Source organism: Bubalus kerabau, chromosome 8 (assembly GCF_029407905.1).
Source record: "Bubalus kerabau isolate K-KA32 ecotype Philippines breed swamp buffalo chromosome 8, PCC_UOA_SB_1v2, whole genome shotgun sequence".
Classification (NCBI taxonomy): Eukaryota; Metazoa; Chordata; class Mammalia; order Artiodactyla; family Bovidae; genus Bubalus; species Bubalus kerabau.
This window is the reverse complement of record NC_073631.1, coordinates 49,583,811-49,599,612: the sequence shown is the minus strand read 5'-3', so window position 1 is coordinate 49,599,612 and position 15,802 is coordinate 49,583,811. Positions and strand designations below refer to the sequence as shown.

Here is a 15,802-nt window from a genome sequence, read left to right as displayed (position 1 = left end):
ATTTCTCGCTCAAGGATTCTCGAGCAAAAATGATCTTGTAGAGTTTCATGAGGAAAAATTCAGCTAACGTTTATTATGGTGTACATAACATTTAACTTTTTTTTTTTTTTTAAGATCCAAGGAAACATTCTTGGCCAAAATCTAGGGGAAGTTACTGTCACTTTGTACTGTACAAAGAAAACAAAGACACCATGGATGCTATTAATCTGTTGTCCAAATATTTAAGGTTAGTATCTTGTTCTTGTGCCTATGCAAAATCAAAACACAGAAACGTTTTTTTCTTTCCATGCTGATGAAAAGGGAATGGGAAAATAGGCAAACAGGTAGCAAACGTACCTTCCAGGTAGTCTTTTTTATTGTTTTGGCTGTGCCTTGTGGCTTGTGGGATCCTAGTTCCCCAACCAGGGATTGAAACTGGGACACAGCAGTGAAAGTCCTGAGTCCTAACCACTGGACTGCCAGGGAATTCCCAATTTTAGTTTGTGTAGATAATAGTTGAATTAATTTCTTTTAACCTCCTTGCATATGGTCACTGATTCAAAAATGACAATTCTCTAAGTAAATGGTTACATATAGTAGAGAGTTACTAGTCCATCCAGCTGCAGTAAAAATGAGCTGGACTTCCCTGTTGATCAGTGGTTAAGAATCCACCTGCCAGTGTAGGGGTCATAGGTTTGATCCCTGGTCCAGGAAGATCCCCCATACCACAGAGCAACTAAGCCCCTGCACCTCAACTTCAACTGTTGAGCCTGTGCTCTAGAGCCCAGGAGCTGCAGCTGAGGAAGCCCACATGCCCTAGAGCCCATGCTCTGCAGTAAGAGAAGCCACCAGTCAGAAACCTGCACACCACAGCTAGAAAGTAGCCCCTGCTCGCAGCAACTAGAGAAAGCCCACTTGCAGCAGTGAAGACCCAGCACAGCCAAAAATAAATATTTAGGAAAAAAAAAAAGAAAACTTAACTGTCTCCCCTGAAAACTCATACTTTGATGTGGTTGCAGAGGTCTGCTACTAAATCTGAGTTCTGAACTCCTAGAAATCAACTGGACTGGAAACCTGAGACCAGTCAGATTTTCTCATAAGAATGCAATTGTAATAGAATTTGGGTCTCTAAGGATGGGCCAGGTTGCTGTTTTATTTTCAGAAATGGATTCAGGTACCAGAGCAAATCTGTACACAGTGGAAATGTACTTTCTGATATGTGTTTAACCTGGTTTAAACATACTACATAGTGTGATAGTTTGCTCTGACAGCCTTAAGAAGATGCTGTGAAGCGAGTGGCTTCAGTAACAGCCCTTCGTTTTCCTGGTTGTGGGGGCGGGAAGCCCCCAGCTGTGGATGCTGGCAGGTTTGGTTGTTTGCTGAGGCCTTTGCCTGTTGCAGGTGGCCGCCACCTCTGTGCCCATGGTCTTGCCTCTGAGTGTGTGTGTCCCAGAGGCCTCTTTGAGGCCAGGTTTCCTCTTCTTATACCAGGACACAAGTCTAATCGAATGAGGGCCTTGTTTTAACTAATAACCTCTTTTATGGCTCTGGCTCCAAATCCTGTTGGGTTAGGAGCTACCAGGAGTCAGCCTCAATACAGAAATTTTAGGGGAGCGCAGTTCATCCCATAGGACACGGTACCTAATAAAGCAGCATTTTATTTACTGCTAGCTTTCTCTCTCACCTTGTCTGTCCCTGAACCCCAGGAAGAAGACAGTTCCAATGAAAGAATAAACGGTTGGGAAGGAAGTTCCTCTGAGATCTGGATTGCTCAGAGTTCAAAAATCCTTCCTGTTTCTCTCCTATTCATGTGGAACAGTTTTTATTAAATTCTTCTTAGTTATCTAGCTTATTTGTATCTTCATATTAAAACTATTCTGTTCCCTGTTGTAGCATTTGGCTTTATACAAAGAAATAGCATGCATTTGTGGAAAATTCATATAATATTAACTTTTGGAAATTGAAAATACAAAATTTTTGAAATGATACATGATAGATCTAGGATGGATAGTTTTTTACCTTCAGTTATGTAATTATATGAATTGCATGAAATCAACAGGAAATTTGTTGAATGTGTCAGAAATTTCCTTTTCTGACACATTCCAAGTTACACAGAGCTAAGGAGGGAATTGTCCAGGCATCATTTAGTTTCTTAGCTTTTAAGAAATACTAATTTATGTTTTCCTGGATGTATTTTTAAATAAAGTTTCTCCTTACTTTTATTTTACTCTGTTACTATTTTAAGTATATTTATTTTAAATCTTAAATTATGAGAAGCGTGATTTCCTAACAGTATGTGACTTTGTATGGTTTTGTTTTTGCCTCATCAGAGTCAAGCCAAACATATTCTCCTACATGGGAACCAAAGATAAAAGAGCCATAACCGTTCAGGAGATTGCTGTTCTCAAGTAAGTAGGAGTACATACTGGGGTTCATTCTGTAAAAATCCTAGCACTGTATCTCCAAGTTTGAGGATTTGCTTTGTGGGGTTTACTTCTTCCGTCTTTAGGTAGTGCCTCTGTCTGTTCAAAAAACTGCTTTTCTCTTTGTTTCTTTTCTTCTTGCTTATCTGCATTCCCTAATGTTTTCGCAGCAAGCTGGTATTATTTATGTCATTTTTAAAGGATTTGTGTGGTTAGTAGAACCAAGAGAATATGTGCTTCTTTATCTTTTGTCTCTCTTATTCATTGATTGTTAAATATAAGTTATTTAAAGTTTAATTACAAAACAGTGAAGAGCCCTTTTGTTATACACTGAAGATCTGCAGAGGAAAAGGTGGTCTTTGCTTTTGAAGTAACTATAATGGAGCAGGCAGGTGAATCAGAACTTACACACAGTGATGTAAATGCTAGAATAGAGGTGTATTTGGGGTGTTAGGGAAGACCTGCTAACAAAGTCTGGCACTCATTGTGGGGGCAGGCCAGGGAGGCTTTCACAGAAAATGGGATGCTCGGGGGTTTTTTCTTTGTTTAGTTTGGCTGTGCCACTCGGCTTCTGAGATCCTAGTTCCCCAACCAGGGACCAAACCCAAGCCCTCAGCGGTGTAAATGTGGAGTCTAACCACTGGACCACCAGGGAATTCCAGTTTTAATCTAGACTGGGCTTCTCTGCCTCTTCACTGCTGACACTTTGGGCTGGATAATTCCTTGTTGAAAGGGCCATACTGTGCACTCTAGAATGCTCAGCAGCAGCCCTGGTCTCTCTGTACCACAGGATTTCAGTAATTTCCCCCTATTCATGTCAGCACTGTGACAGACAAAAGTGTCTCCAGACCTGGCTAAATGTCTCTCGAAAAACAGAATAGCCCTGGTTGAAAACCACTGGTCTAGGTTCTAGAAGGATGGGTGGCCAGACAGACTCAGGTGTCCATCCTCGATTCTAGAAAGCTGGGCGGTCAGACAGGCTCAGGTGTCCATCCTCAATTCTAGAAAGCCGGGTGGTCAGACAGGCTCAGGTGTCCATCCTCGATTCTAGAAAGCTGGGCGGTCAGACAGGCTCAGGTGTCCATGCTTACGCACCCCTGAGGTGGGGGATGGTGGGGGGGGGAAGTAACGGGGCAGGAAGAAATGGGGGTTGCAGGTGCTTGTCGTGAGTGCGGTGATGGTTTCACAGGCTTATTCACGTGTTAAGACGTGTACATTTTGCATATGTACAGTTTATTGTTGTTGTTCAGGCACCCAGTCCTGTCTGACTCTTTGTGACCCCATGGACTGCAGCACCCCAGGCCTCCCCGTCCCTCACCATCTCCTGAAGTTTTCCCTAGTTCATGTCCATTGCATCAGTGATGCCATTCAGCCATCTCCTCCTCCGACGCCCTCTTCTCCTTCTGCCTTCAATCTTTCCCAGCATCAGGGACTTTTCTAATGAGTCGGCCGTTCTCATCAGATGACCAGAATACTGGAGCTTCAGCTTCAGCATCATTCCTTCCTACGAGTTTTCAGGGTTGATTTTCTTTAGGATTGATTGACTGGTTTGATCTCCTTGCTGTCCAAGGGATTTTCAAGAGTATTCTCCAGCATCACAGTTTGAAGGCATCAATTCTTTGGCGTTCTGCCTTTACTGTCCAACTCCCACAACTATACGTGACCGCTGGGAAGACCAAAACCTTGTCTGTACGGACCTTTGTCAGCAGAGTAATGTTTCTGCTTTTCAACACACTATCTAGGTTTGTCATCGCTTTTCTGCCAGGAAGCAATAGTCTTCTGATTTCATGGCTGCAGTTACCATCCACAGTGATTTTAGAGCCCAAGAAGAAGACATCAGTCACTTTCACTTCTGCCCTTTCCCCTTCTATTTGTCATGAAGTGATGGGCCCGGATGGCATGATCTTAGTTTTTTTAATATTTAGTTTTAAGCCAGCTTTTTCACTCTCCTCCTTCACCCTCAGCAAGAGGCTCTTTATTTCCTCTTTGCTTTCTGCCATTAGAGTGGTATCATCCTCATATTTGAGGTTGTTGATGTTTCTCCTGCCTGTCTTGTTTCCAGCTTGTAACTCATCCAGTCTGGCATTTTAGTTTACCTACTTGTTAATTCTAAAGTCATCTATGTTTGCTATCCCCACTTAAAATAAAGGCATGTATGTGCTTGTAATTCCCCTGTCTTTTCATAAAGAAGTTGAGGTAGCACCTCCTCTTCGCCCCCCAGTCCCCTGCCATTTGGCTCCCCTCCCACCTTCTGATTCATTTGAGATAGTGTCAGGATTGAGTTCCCAATTGCATCCTAGTGGATTTTCCAGCCCTTGTCTTCCTTGACCTTGGACCCTGGGCATGAGGTCGTGGTAAAGGCAAAAAGGCAGGTCGAGAACATCTGCTATCTACAATACGACTTCACTAGCAGTGGTGTGCGTGGTGCCGTGTCTGGGGCAGAGTGGAGGTGACGCCTGAAGATGCCGGCACTCCCACCTGTTGCCCTGGTCTCTTTGTGCCTGAGACACGTGGAATGTGGGGTCATCTGCTGAGAGTGAAGGGGATGGGAGTGGGAAAGGGAACTTGAAAAGAGTGGGAAGATTTAAATAGCCTGTGTGGGTGATGGGCTGGTCAGCAGCTCCTGAGAGCAGGGGCCTGGCAGTGGCTCAAGGGGTCAGCCTTTCCCGTACTCTGGATATGGGGCACAGAAGGTTCTCGCCTTCTCTTTGGTGTCTGCCACAGTTGTACTTCTTCAGATTGCCTTGTTCACGGCTTGATGTATTTTTTGTGGAAGAGTTTTTTTTCCTAAGTTTTCTTTAGTTTATTTCCTAAAACTAAAATATTTACATAAAGTGTGTTTTTTCTTGCCAACAGTAAATGATGTACATCTTTCCCTGTTAGCATGTAGCAAAAGATATTTAAATATATGTTGTTGTTCTTCAGTTGCTAAGTCATGTCCAACTGTTTGCAACCCCATGATCTGCAGCACACCAGGCTTCCCTGTCCTTCACTGTCTCCCTGAGTTTGCTCAAACTCATGCCCATTGAGTCGGTGATACTGTACAACCATCTTATCCTCTGTCACCCCCTTCTCCTCTTGCCCTCAATCTTTCTCAGCATCAGGGTCTTTTCCAGTGTATCCTAATTTATGAGCTGTTACTCTGTTTTTTAATTTTACATGGTTTTCCATTTCTTGCTATTATAAGCAATTCCATGATGGACATATTGGTAGCTAAATCTTGGCACACATCTGTGATAACTTCATTAAGATAAGCTTAGCAAAAAAAAAAAAAAAAAGATAAACTTGGAGTAGAATGTGAAATTCTAGGTGTTAGGTTTTTGATCCAGAGTTTAATTGCCCTGTAGAAAAGTGGTACCAGTTTATCACCTTTATTCTTCTTCAGAATCTTTCCTGACACATTTTAATCTTAAAAAAAAAAAAGTATTTACTAATATTGAGTGTCAAAACAGGGCATCTCCTTATTTTGTATTGCATTTTATGATGTGACATCTTCAAAGAATGAAGGTATTCTTCATTAGTCAGCCACCAGGTGTCATACTTGATCACACTGCGACTGTCTTCATAGACCTTTGCTGCCTTTATCGTCTTCCTGTTGACTTAGTAAGAAACCATATTAAACACCTAAACGTTAGCCTTTGGAAAGCACATAGCACTTATCTCACGGATGCAGGCTACACCCTTCGTTTGCTTAATGGATATGTGGGGCCGAGTGGATTGGCCTTTCCCGTGAGAACTGGTAGACAGGATAAACCCACTCTGCCACGCAAGGATTTTAATTACTGCTGAATTGATTAGTGTTTGGGATAAGTAGTTTCTCAGCTTCATGTAACTCTCCAAAGTCGCCTAGTAGTTTTCACAGGATCTCAAGCAGGAACAGCCTCATTCAGCATGATTTGTTTCTCTTCCTGCCTCTTCCTGCCAGCCTCCTTTCTGAGCCTGGGCCAGTATTTCCCTGGCTTTGTTAATAAAGGCATTTTGTGCAACATGCTGCTTAGGTTGGCTCCTGGTGTCTAAAAGTGAGATTTTGGTATTCCCAAGTTACTTACAGGATTGCTATGAATTTACAACCAAAGAGCTTGATCCAGGATCATCAAAATTAAAACTGTGAACAGTATCATGAAAGGTATTGTCAGCTTCATCCCATCAGTTCTCAAGGAGCACCCACACCAGCAAGAACTGAGTGTTGTCTTACTTTCTGCTATGCTAGTGGGATTCACAAATACATGTTTTTGTGTTCAAGAATCAACTGTAGAATTTGATTCAGCCATGAAAAAGAATGAAGTACATGTGTTATTTGCTCAGTGGTGCCCAACTCTTTGCTACCTCATGGACTGCAACCTGCCAGGCTCCTCTGTCCATGGGATTCTCCAGGCAAGGGTACTGAAGTGGTTTGCTATTTCCTTCTCTAGGGGATCTTCCCAACCCAGGGATCTAACCCAGGTCTCCTGCACTGCAGGCAGATTCTTGATCAACTGAGCCACCAGGGAAGCCCTGATATATACTATAACATGAATGAATCTTAAAAAAACATTATGTAAACTAAGGGGAATCATACACAAAGGGCCACGTATTATATAATTGTGTTTGTATGAAATGTCCCAGATAGGGAGATCTGTAAAGACAAAGCAGGTTAGTGGTTGCTAGGAGTTGCAGGGAAAGGGAAGGGGGTTCATGGTGTGTGGTTTCTTTTGGGAGTGATAGGAATACTCTGGAATTAGATCATGGTGACAGTCGCACAACACTGTGACTATACTGAAACCCCCGGAATTGTACACTTTATAATGCTTAAAATGGTAAGTTTTATGTTATGTTCATTTTAGCTCAACTTTATTAAAAAAAAAGAACAAAGCTGTCTTTCATGGCTGTTGGGAAGCAGTCTCCCTAATCTCTTTCCAGAACTGCCAAGCTGCCTATCTAATTCCTTCTTTCCTCTTGACTCTTAAATTTCCTGTCCATTTCTATAGCAAGAGCTACTGACCGAAGAGGGGCTCTGTCCTCCCTTTCCTCCCACTGTTCATCCTGATCCTCTGCTTCCTGGACTCTTTGGGATACTGTTTCTGGATTAATTGATGCCCTGTGGGTCTGCCGTCATCTCCATATATCTAAAGTCAAGGACGTGGTTCCCCTGAGCAGCTGGCCCAAGCTGGTACAGATGCACTTCACACCTTTTGGTACTTGGGTTGGACAGGGCATTCAGGGTCAGGAGAGAGGGTAATGGAATGTGAGGTTTGCCTGCTTCTCTGGCTAGCTTCCTGCGTTTTATAATAATTAGTGGACAGGGACACATCTTATTTCCTTAAGAAATTTGGTCAGGCTGCTTCTGCACATATTGAACCAGGAAAAAAGTTGATTGATAATGCATCAAGAAATTGATTGCCTTCAGGGAATATGGCTAAATTTTCAGCAAGGAAATAAGAATTCTCTGAGATGAAATGGCAGACTGGTATTATATGGTGGATTTTAAACAGTTTAACTCAGTAACAGTGTATTTTTAATGAAGAAGTAGAATAAAATTTCCCCCGTAATTTTTCATGTAATGTTGGGACTTGGGAGGCTGCACAGGCCCCTGTGGGGCAGCTTCAGTAATTAGGGTCTGAGTCTAAATACGGGCCTGGGTCTTAAGACCAGGCACTTAGGGCAGAATAGCCTCTCATGCAGGCCCAGGGCCCAGGAGCCACATCCAGACCTTCCCAACCCCTGTAGTTACTTCCTGCCAAAGCTGGAACGTGGCTCCTGGCAGTAAGAGCCAATAGGAATGCGCTCAAGGGCCCACTCTGAGAAACACCGTGCAGTCCAGAGTCATAAAGAGAGAAGTGTAGTCAACAAAGTGAAGCTCAGACACCCTTTGTTCTGGTAGTTCTCAGCTCTTCAGAGGACGCTTGAATTCAGAAAAAAGTTAAAACCACTTGCTGAGGCACAGTGATGTACTGTGTAGCGTTATTTGTAGCTTTAAAAAATTGTCAACAACCCAGGTGACCCAAATTGAAAAGTCTTAAATAAAATGAATGACTAAGTAAATTACAATTGATGAGTTATTTTTTACTATGCTATGCTAAGTCACTTTAGTCGTGTCCGACTCTGTGCAACCCCATAGACGGCAGCCCACCAGGCTCCCCCGTCCCTGGGATTCTCCAGGCAAGAACACTGGAGTGGGTTGCCATTTCCTTCTCCAGTGCATGAAAGTGAAAAGTGAAAGTGAAGTCTCTCAGTCGTGTCCGACTCTAGCGACCCCATGGACTGCAGCCCACCAGGCTCCTCCGTCCATGGGATTTTCCAGGCAAGAGTACTGGAGTGGGGTGCCATTGCCATTAGATTATTTGTAATTTTTTAAAACTCTCTTTGCTAAAGTAGAGAAAGAGGAATACTAACATAAGAAAATGTGAAAATATTTTAAAATGGCAAAATGTGCAAGTGAAAAACCAGACATCTTGTTTACCCATGAAATATTAGAGCATTTTATTAGAACTGAGAATAAAATGAAGATGACCACACTATTACTACTACTTATGTTTGTTCTTGGCATTCTATAATACAAAGAATAATTAGGAAAAAGTGATGTAAAAATTAGGAGGAGGCCAGACTGCAGTTTTGTTACTGACGTATGATTGTTTCCATTCAAGGAGTTGACTGAAAGTTATGCAAGATAGAAAAGAGTATGTACAAAAATCAGTATTCAGATGATAGCCTATTAGAAATTATAACAGAAAAAACTCTTTTACACAGAAGAAGGTAAAGAAATGAACATACCTGGAAACAAAAATTTTTGTAAAGTGTAAGATCTCTCTCTGTGAAGAAAACTTTGAAATGCTATTGATAGATGTAAAAGGACTTGAGTAAATGAATGCTGTAATCTGTTCTTGGATACATATAAATGTTCTTTAATGAATAAATATGTACATTTATGCTGATACTAAATGAAAATACCAACAGAACGTTTCAAACTAATCAAGCTGATCGTAATGTGGGAAAGAATCAGAACCATAAAATTTAGCCATAAAAATTCTGAAAGAAATAACTAATAAAGGGGGATTAGTGTCAAAATATATAATGAAATATATATATATATATCATTTAAAAATATTTTTATTAAAACAGTCCCATGGTGATTTTGGAGTAAATTGTACACTTAGATTACTAAAACATTTTTACCACACTCTCCACTCTAAGATGTTTCTGGATTTATAATAATCTGTTTCTTTCACTTATCACCTGTTTTTTTTTTTAGAGTAATTTACTTATTTTTATTGAAGTACAGTTCACTACATTGTTTCAGATGAACAACAAAGTCGATTTTATACTTGTGTTATATGTTGTATGTATAATATAAACATATTCTTTTTTAGATTCTTTTCCATTATTGGTTCTTACAAGATAATGAATACAGTTCCCTGTGCTATGTAGTACATACTTGTTTATTTTATATATAGTAGTGTATATATTCTCACATTCCAAATTTATTCCTCCCTCCTGTCTTTCCCCTTTGGTAACCATAAGTTTGTTTTCTCTGTGCATCTGTTTCTGTTTTGTAAATAAGTTCCTTTTTTTTTTAAAACCACATGTAAGTGATATCATATATTTGTCTTTGACTTATTTCCTTAGGATAGTCATCTCCAGGTCCATCATGTTGCTGCAGATGACATTATTTCATTCTTCTATGGCTGAGTGATATTCTGTTGTGTATATATGCCGCATATTCTTAAGCCATTCATCTCAAGATGAACATTTAGGTTGTTGCCATGTCTTGACTAGTGCTGTAAATAGTGCTGCTGTGAACACTGGGGTGGGTGTATCTTTTTGAATTAGGGTTTTCCTCTTTTCTGGGTGTGTGCCCAAGGGTGGGACTGCTGGATCACGTGGCAACTCTGTTACTAGTTTTTGAGGAATCTTCCTACTGTTCTCCATAGTGGCTGTGCCAATTTACATTCCTACCAACACGGTACAGAGTTCTCTTTTTTCCACACCATCTCCAATACTTATTATTCGTATTTTTTTTTTTTAATGTATATTTGACTGTGCTGGGTACTTGTTTTTGTGCAGCGCTTCTCTAGTTGCAGTGAGCAGGGCTACTCTCTAGCTGCAGCGCGTGACCTTCTCACTGTGCACAGGCTGTAGGGTGCACAGGCTTCAGTAGTTGCGGCTCAGGAATCGAACCATGTCTCCTGCATTGACAGGTGGATTCTTCACCATTGAGCCACCGGGGAAGCCCTATTTGTAGGCTTTTTAATGATGGCCATTCTGACCAGTGTGAGATGGTACCTTACAGTAATTTTGATTTGCATTTATCTAATAATTAGCATTATTGAGCATCTTTTCATGTGCCTGTTGGCCGTCTGCATGTCTTTTTGGAGAGACGTCTGTTTAGGTCTTCTGCCCATTTTTAAATTTATTTATTTTTTTCTGCCCATTTTTGATTGGACTGTTTGTTTTTTGATAATGAGCTCTATAAACTCTATGTTTTGTCAATTAAACTATCGTTGCTTGTATCATTTGCAGATATATTTTTCCCAGTCTAGATTGTTTTTTTGTTTATGGTTTCCTTTGCTATGCAAAAGCTTTTAAGTTTAATTAGATCCCATTTGTTTATTTTTGCTTTTGTTTCCATTACTCTAGAAAACAGAGTTATGAAAATAATGCTGTGATTTTTGTCAAATTGTGTTCTGCCTGTTTTCCTCTAGGAGTTTTATAGTTGCTGCTGCTAAGTCACTTCAGTCATGTCCGACTCTGTGTGACCCCAGAGACGGCAGCCCACCAGGCTCCCCCGTCCCTGGGATTCTCCAGGCAAGAAAACTGGAGTGGGTTGCCATTTCCTTCTCCAATGCATGAAAGTGAAAAGGGAAAGTGAAGTCACTTAGTCGTGCCCGTCTCTTAGCGACCCCATGGACTACAGCCTACTAGGCTCCTCCATCCATGGGATTTTCCAGGCAGGAGTACCGGAGTGGGGTGCCATTGCCTTCTCCAGGAGTTTTATAGTATCTGGTCTTAAATTTAGCTCTTTAATCCTTTATGAGTTTATTTTTGTATATGATGTTGGAAAATGTTCTAATTTCATTTTTTTACATGTGATCGTCTAGCCACAGTATATTTTAAACCTATTATAGAAATATAGCAGTTAAAGTAGTGTGATACTTACACATAAATGGGTACAGTTAGAATAATTACAGACCCAGATATGTCCACAGTTAGTGTGTAATCAAAGTAGCATTTAAAATCAGCAGAGAAGAGATGTTCTGAGCTAGTGAATTTGTGAATATTTATTTTTTGTAGCCTATCTTTGATGTAGTGTTTATACTCCATAATCTACCTTTAAAAAACAAAAAAAGTCAAAAACAAAAAGGAACATGTGATGCTATTAATTAAAAATGCAGAACCAAAGCCACTGAGCAGCAGCTGACAGTTACTGGCTTGTGTGTGAAAAACTTTGCCCTCTTTTTTCCTTAGTCTCCTTGTTGCCTAGGATGAAAAGAGTCCATAATTTAAAGCCAGGGGAGAGAGCATGACCTCATCCCCCTCCTTTCTAAATGAGCCACTTTTGGCATCAGCAGTTGACTGGGGAGAGTAAACAGAAACTCCCAGTCAAAGCCCTGGAACCCCAGTGGCCGAACTTCTTTCCTTTTTTGCTGTGGCCAGTGTAAACTTTTGTAAAAGACCAGTAGTGAAGATTAGTGTATTAATGATTGCATGGAGGCAAGCCCTGCTGTAAATGAGACACATCACTACTGTAAGCCAAATGAAACAGAAGAAAAAGTATCCTTTTTACTCTAAAACAGCAACTGAACAAGTGTAAAAGTACTACATTGTTTGTTAATCGGCTATACTCCATACAAAATAAAAAGTTAAAAAAAAAAGGCACTCTACTTATACCTGGGGATACTGTTTAAAAAAATAATCTCCAACGAGGGACACCCTTTCTAAGTAAACCTTTAATCCCAGAGCTATTTGTAAAAACTCTCAATTAAGATTTTACTGTCTCGTCCTTGTTTGTAGCGTGTCAGCTGATACAGGAGGGATGGGGGGCGGTTAAAAACACTCTTTCACAGTCAGCGCAGTAATATTTGCGCCTGCCAGCAGCCATCCTTAGGCACCGAAACAGCTGGCTGAAAGACAGTGGGGAAACAGGATAGGCACAGAATTTTTAAAATGGCACCCCACAGGTTAAAAATTTAAAAAGGAAAAGGAGAGAAAGGTACCATTTTGCTGTGATACACTGAAAAGGCCACAGCATCACCTGCGTGACATTCCCACCAAAATGTGGGAGTTTTTTTGTTGTTGCTCAGTCACTCAGACACGAGTGTCATGTCACTCAGACACTAAGTTATGTCCAACTCTTTGCAACCCCATGGACTTCAGCATCCCAGGCTCCTCTGTCCTTCACTGTCTCCCAGAGTTTGTGCAAATTCTTGTCCATTTGAGTTGGTGATGCTATCTAACTATCTTCTCCTGTGCTGCCCGCTCTTCCTTTTGCCCTCAATCTTTCCTAGCATCGGGGTCTTTTCCAGTGAGTCGGCTCTTCACATTAGGTAAGCAAAGTATTGGCGCTCCAGCTTCAGCATCAGTCCTTCCAATGAATATTCAGTGCTACTGAGGAGCAGTCCACATCCAGACTCACCCAATTCCTCCCAGCAATATCACTTAGATTTTTTTTAAGCTCAACTTCAGGATCTAATCAAGAACCAGGACAATCATTGTTTCCTCACAGTAAGATTTTGAGCATAACCTATGGGAATCTTACAGTTGAGGAAATAATGATTGTCCTGGTCTTTGATTAGATCCTGAAGTTAAGTAGCATTAAAAATCCCTGGTAGTTCAGACTGTAAAGAATCTGCCTGCGATGTGGGAGACCTGGGTTCGATCCCTGGATTGGGAAGATCACAGGAGGAGGGCATGGCACCTGCTCCTGTATTCTTGCCTAGAAAATCTCCAAAAACAGAGGAGCCTGGTGGGCTACAGTTCATGGGGTCGTGAAGAGTCGCACACGACTGAGCGACTAAGCACACACACACAAAAATCTCAGTAATGTTATTGGGGGAATTGGGTGAGTTTGAATCTGGACTGCTCTTCGGTAGCACTGAATTCCCGTAGCCTCCCTGAGGGTTACCAGTGGTGAGTAGCTTGGGAGACTGCTGTTCTTAGGACACACTCTGCACTCTCTTTAAGGGTGAGATGTCCCCAGGCTGCAGCTCACTCTCACGTGGCTCAGAATGTGTGTGTGTGTGTGTGTGTGTGTGTGTGTGTGTGTGTGTGTATCTGTGCATGTATGTGTGGTATAGGGTGTTCATATGTCTAGAAATACATATAAAGTGTAGTGGGAAAATGTTAGCAATTGGTAAATCTGAGCGTAAAGTGTAAGACTTCATTACAATGTTACCAGTTTTTTTTTAACATTAAGTTGGGAAATTTTCCAAAGTATAAAAATATTATAAAGTGAACTTACAAAATGGGAGATAATATTTTCTCACTGTGTGGTAAAGGGTAGATTTCCTTAATCTCTGGCAACAGAAGAGTATTAACAATCCAATAGAAAAAGGTAGTGGGAAGAATAGGTACTCCACAGTCAAGATAATGAAAAAATGTTTGATTCTCTCACAGTAAGAAGCAGGTAAGTAAAAATGAAAATAGCATTTTAAATTTTGCCTGGCAGAGCTAAAAAAGGTTTATAACATGCTGTGGTGAGGAGACGGACATGAGACAGTAGGCACTGACATATTAATGATGGGAGTGTAGATTGGTATAACCTTTTTGGAGGACAGTAGGGGTTAAAATTTAAAATCTGCCACTTCTCCTTTGATATGAACATATCTAAATCATTCACCTATGTAGGTGTACCATACAGTGAAGTCTGTATGAGGATGTTTGTTAGAGAGTACTTTATAGTAATAGCAGAAGATGGGTAGCAATTTAAATGGCCATCCCAGGGGACTGGTCAGATGAAGGCCAGAGAAAAGATCCAGGCAGTGCAGCAGCCACCCTTTGTGCCTGCACACAGAGCGAGGCAGCTTCTGAAAGGACTCTCTGGGTAAGGCAGGTCTCTAATGCACAGTTTTCCAGTTTTCTGTGAATAAAGGAAGATAGTAAACAATTTGTAAATGTAACAAAAATTGTTTTTTAAAAGGGAGGATCTGGGTGCTGGTTACATGGTTGCATTAACTTTGTGAAAATCTGTCAAGCAGATCTGTCCGTATAACATATATTAGAAGCTTACTGAGAAATTCCAAAGAGAGAGAAGATAATAGGAACACTTATGTGTACAGAAAGTGTTTCTAAAAAATGTTCATGTTGGCTGCCAGTGGAGCAGGGTATTGAGGGACATACAGCAGAGGCTTTCTAGTATTGTACTTCTTTTTTTCCACTGTGGAAAATTCTGAAAGAGATGGGAATACCAGACCACCTGACCTGCCTCTTGAGAAATTTGTATGCAGGTCAGGAAGCAACAGTTAGAACTGGACATGGAACAACAGACTGGTTCCAAATAGGAAAAGGAGTATGTCAAGGCTGTATATTGTCACCCTGCTTACTTAACTTATATGCAGAGTACATCATGAGAAACGCTGGGCTGGAAGAAGCACAAGCTGGAATCAAGATTGCCGGGAGAAATATCAATAACCTCAGATATGCAGATGACACCACCCTTATGGCAGAAAGTGAAGAGGAACTCAAAAGCCTCTTGATGAAGGTGAAAGTGGAGAGTGAAAAAGTTGGCTTAAACTTAACACTCAGAAAATGAAGATCATGGCATCTGGTCCCATCACTTCATGGGAAATAGATGGGGAAACAGTGGAAACAGTGTCAGACTTTATTTTTTTGGGCTCCAAAATCACTGCAGATGGTGACTGCAGCCATGAAATTAAAAGACGCTTACTCCTTGGAAGGAAAGTTATGACCAACCTAGATAACATATTGAAAAGCAGAGACATTACTTTGCCACCAAAGGTCCGTCTAGTCAAGGCTGTGGTTTTTCCAGTGGTCATGTATGGATGTGAGAGTTGGACTGTGAAGAAGGCTGAGTGCCAAAGAATTGATGCTTTTGAACTGTGGTATTGGAGAAGACTCTTGAGAGTCCCTTGGACTGCAAGGAGATCCAACCAGTCCATTCTGAAGGAGATCAGCCCTGGGATTTCTTTGGAAGGAATGATGCTAAAGCTGAAACTCCAGTACTTTGGCCACCTCATGCAAAGAATTGACTCATTGGAAAAGACTCTGATGCTGGGAGGGATTGGGGGCAGGAGGAGAAGGGGACGACAGAGGATGAGATGGCTGGATGGCATCACTGACTCGATGGACGTGAGTCTCAGTGAACTCCGGGAGTTGGTGATGGACAGGGAGGCCTGGCGTGCTGCGATTCATGGGGTCGCAAAGAGTCGGACACGACTGAAGTAAACTGACTTCTTTTTTTATGTGTA

At 41.3% G+C, this 15,802-nt stretch overlaps 1 protein-coding gene across 2 annotated transcripts in view; it reads left to right on the top strand.

Annotated features, from left to right (window-relative positions):
- The window catches only part of PUS7 (pseudouridine synthase 7), a 57,003-nt gene that overhangs the window by 24,475 nt on the left and 16,726 nt on the right, over positions 1 to 15,802 (top strand). For both annotated transcript variants that reach the window (XM_055590211.1, XM_055590210.1), the window contains exons 6-7: positions 115 to 226; positions 2,310 to 2,387. In XM_055590211.1, the coding sequence (XP_055446186.1) occupies positions 115 to 226; positions 2,310 to 2,387 (190 nt within the window). The remainder of the gene's footprint in view (positions 1 to 114; positions 227 to 2,309; positions 2,388 to 15,802) is intronic.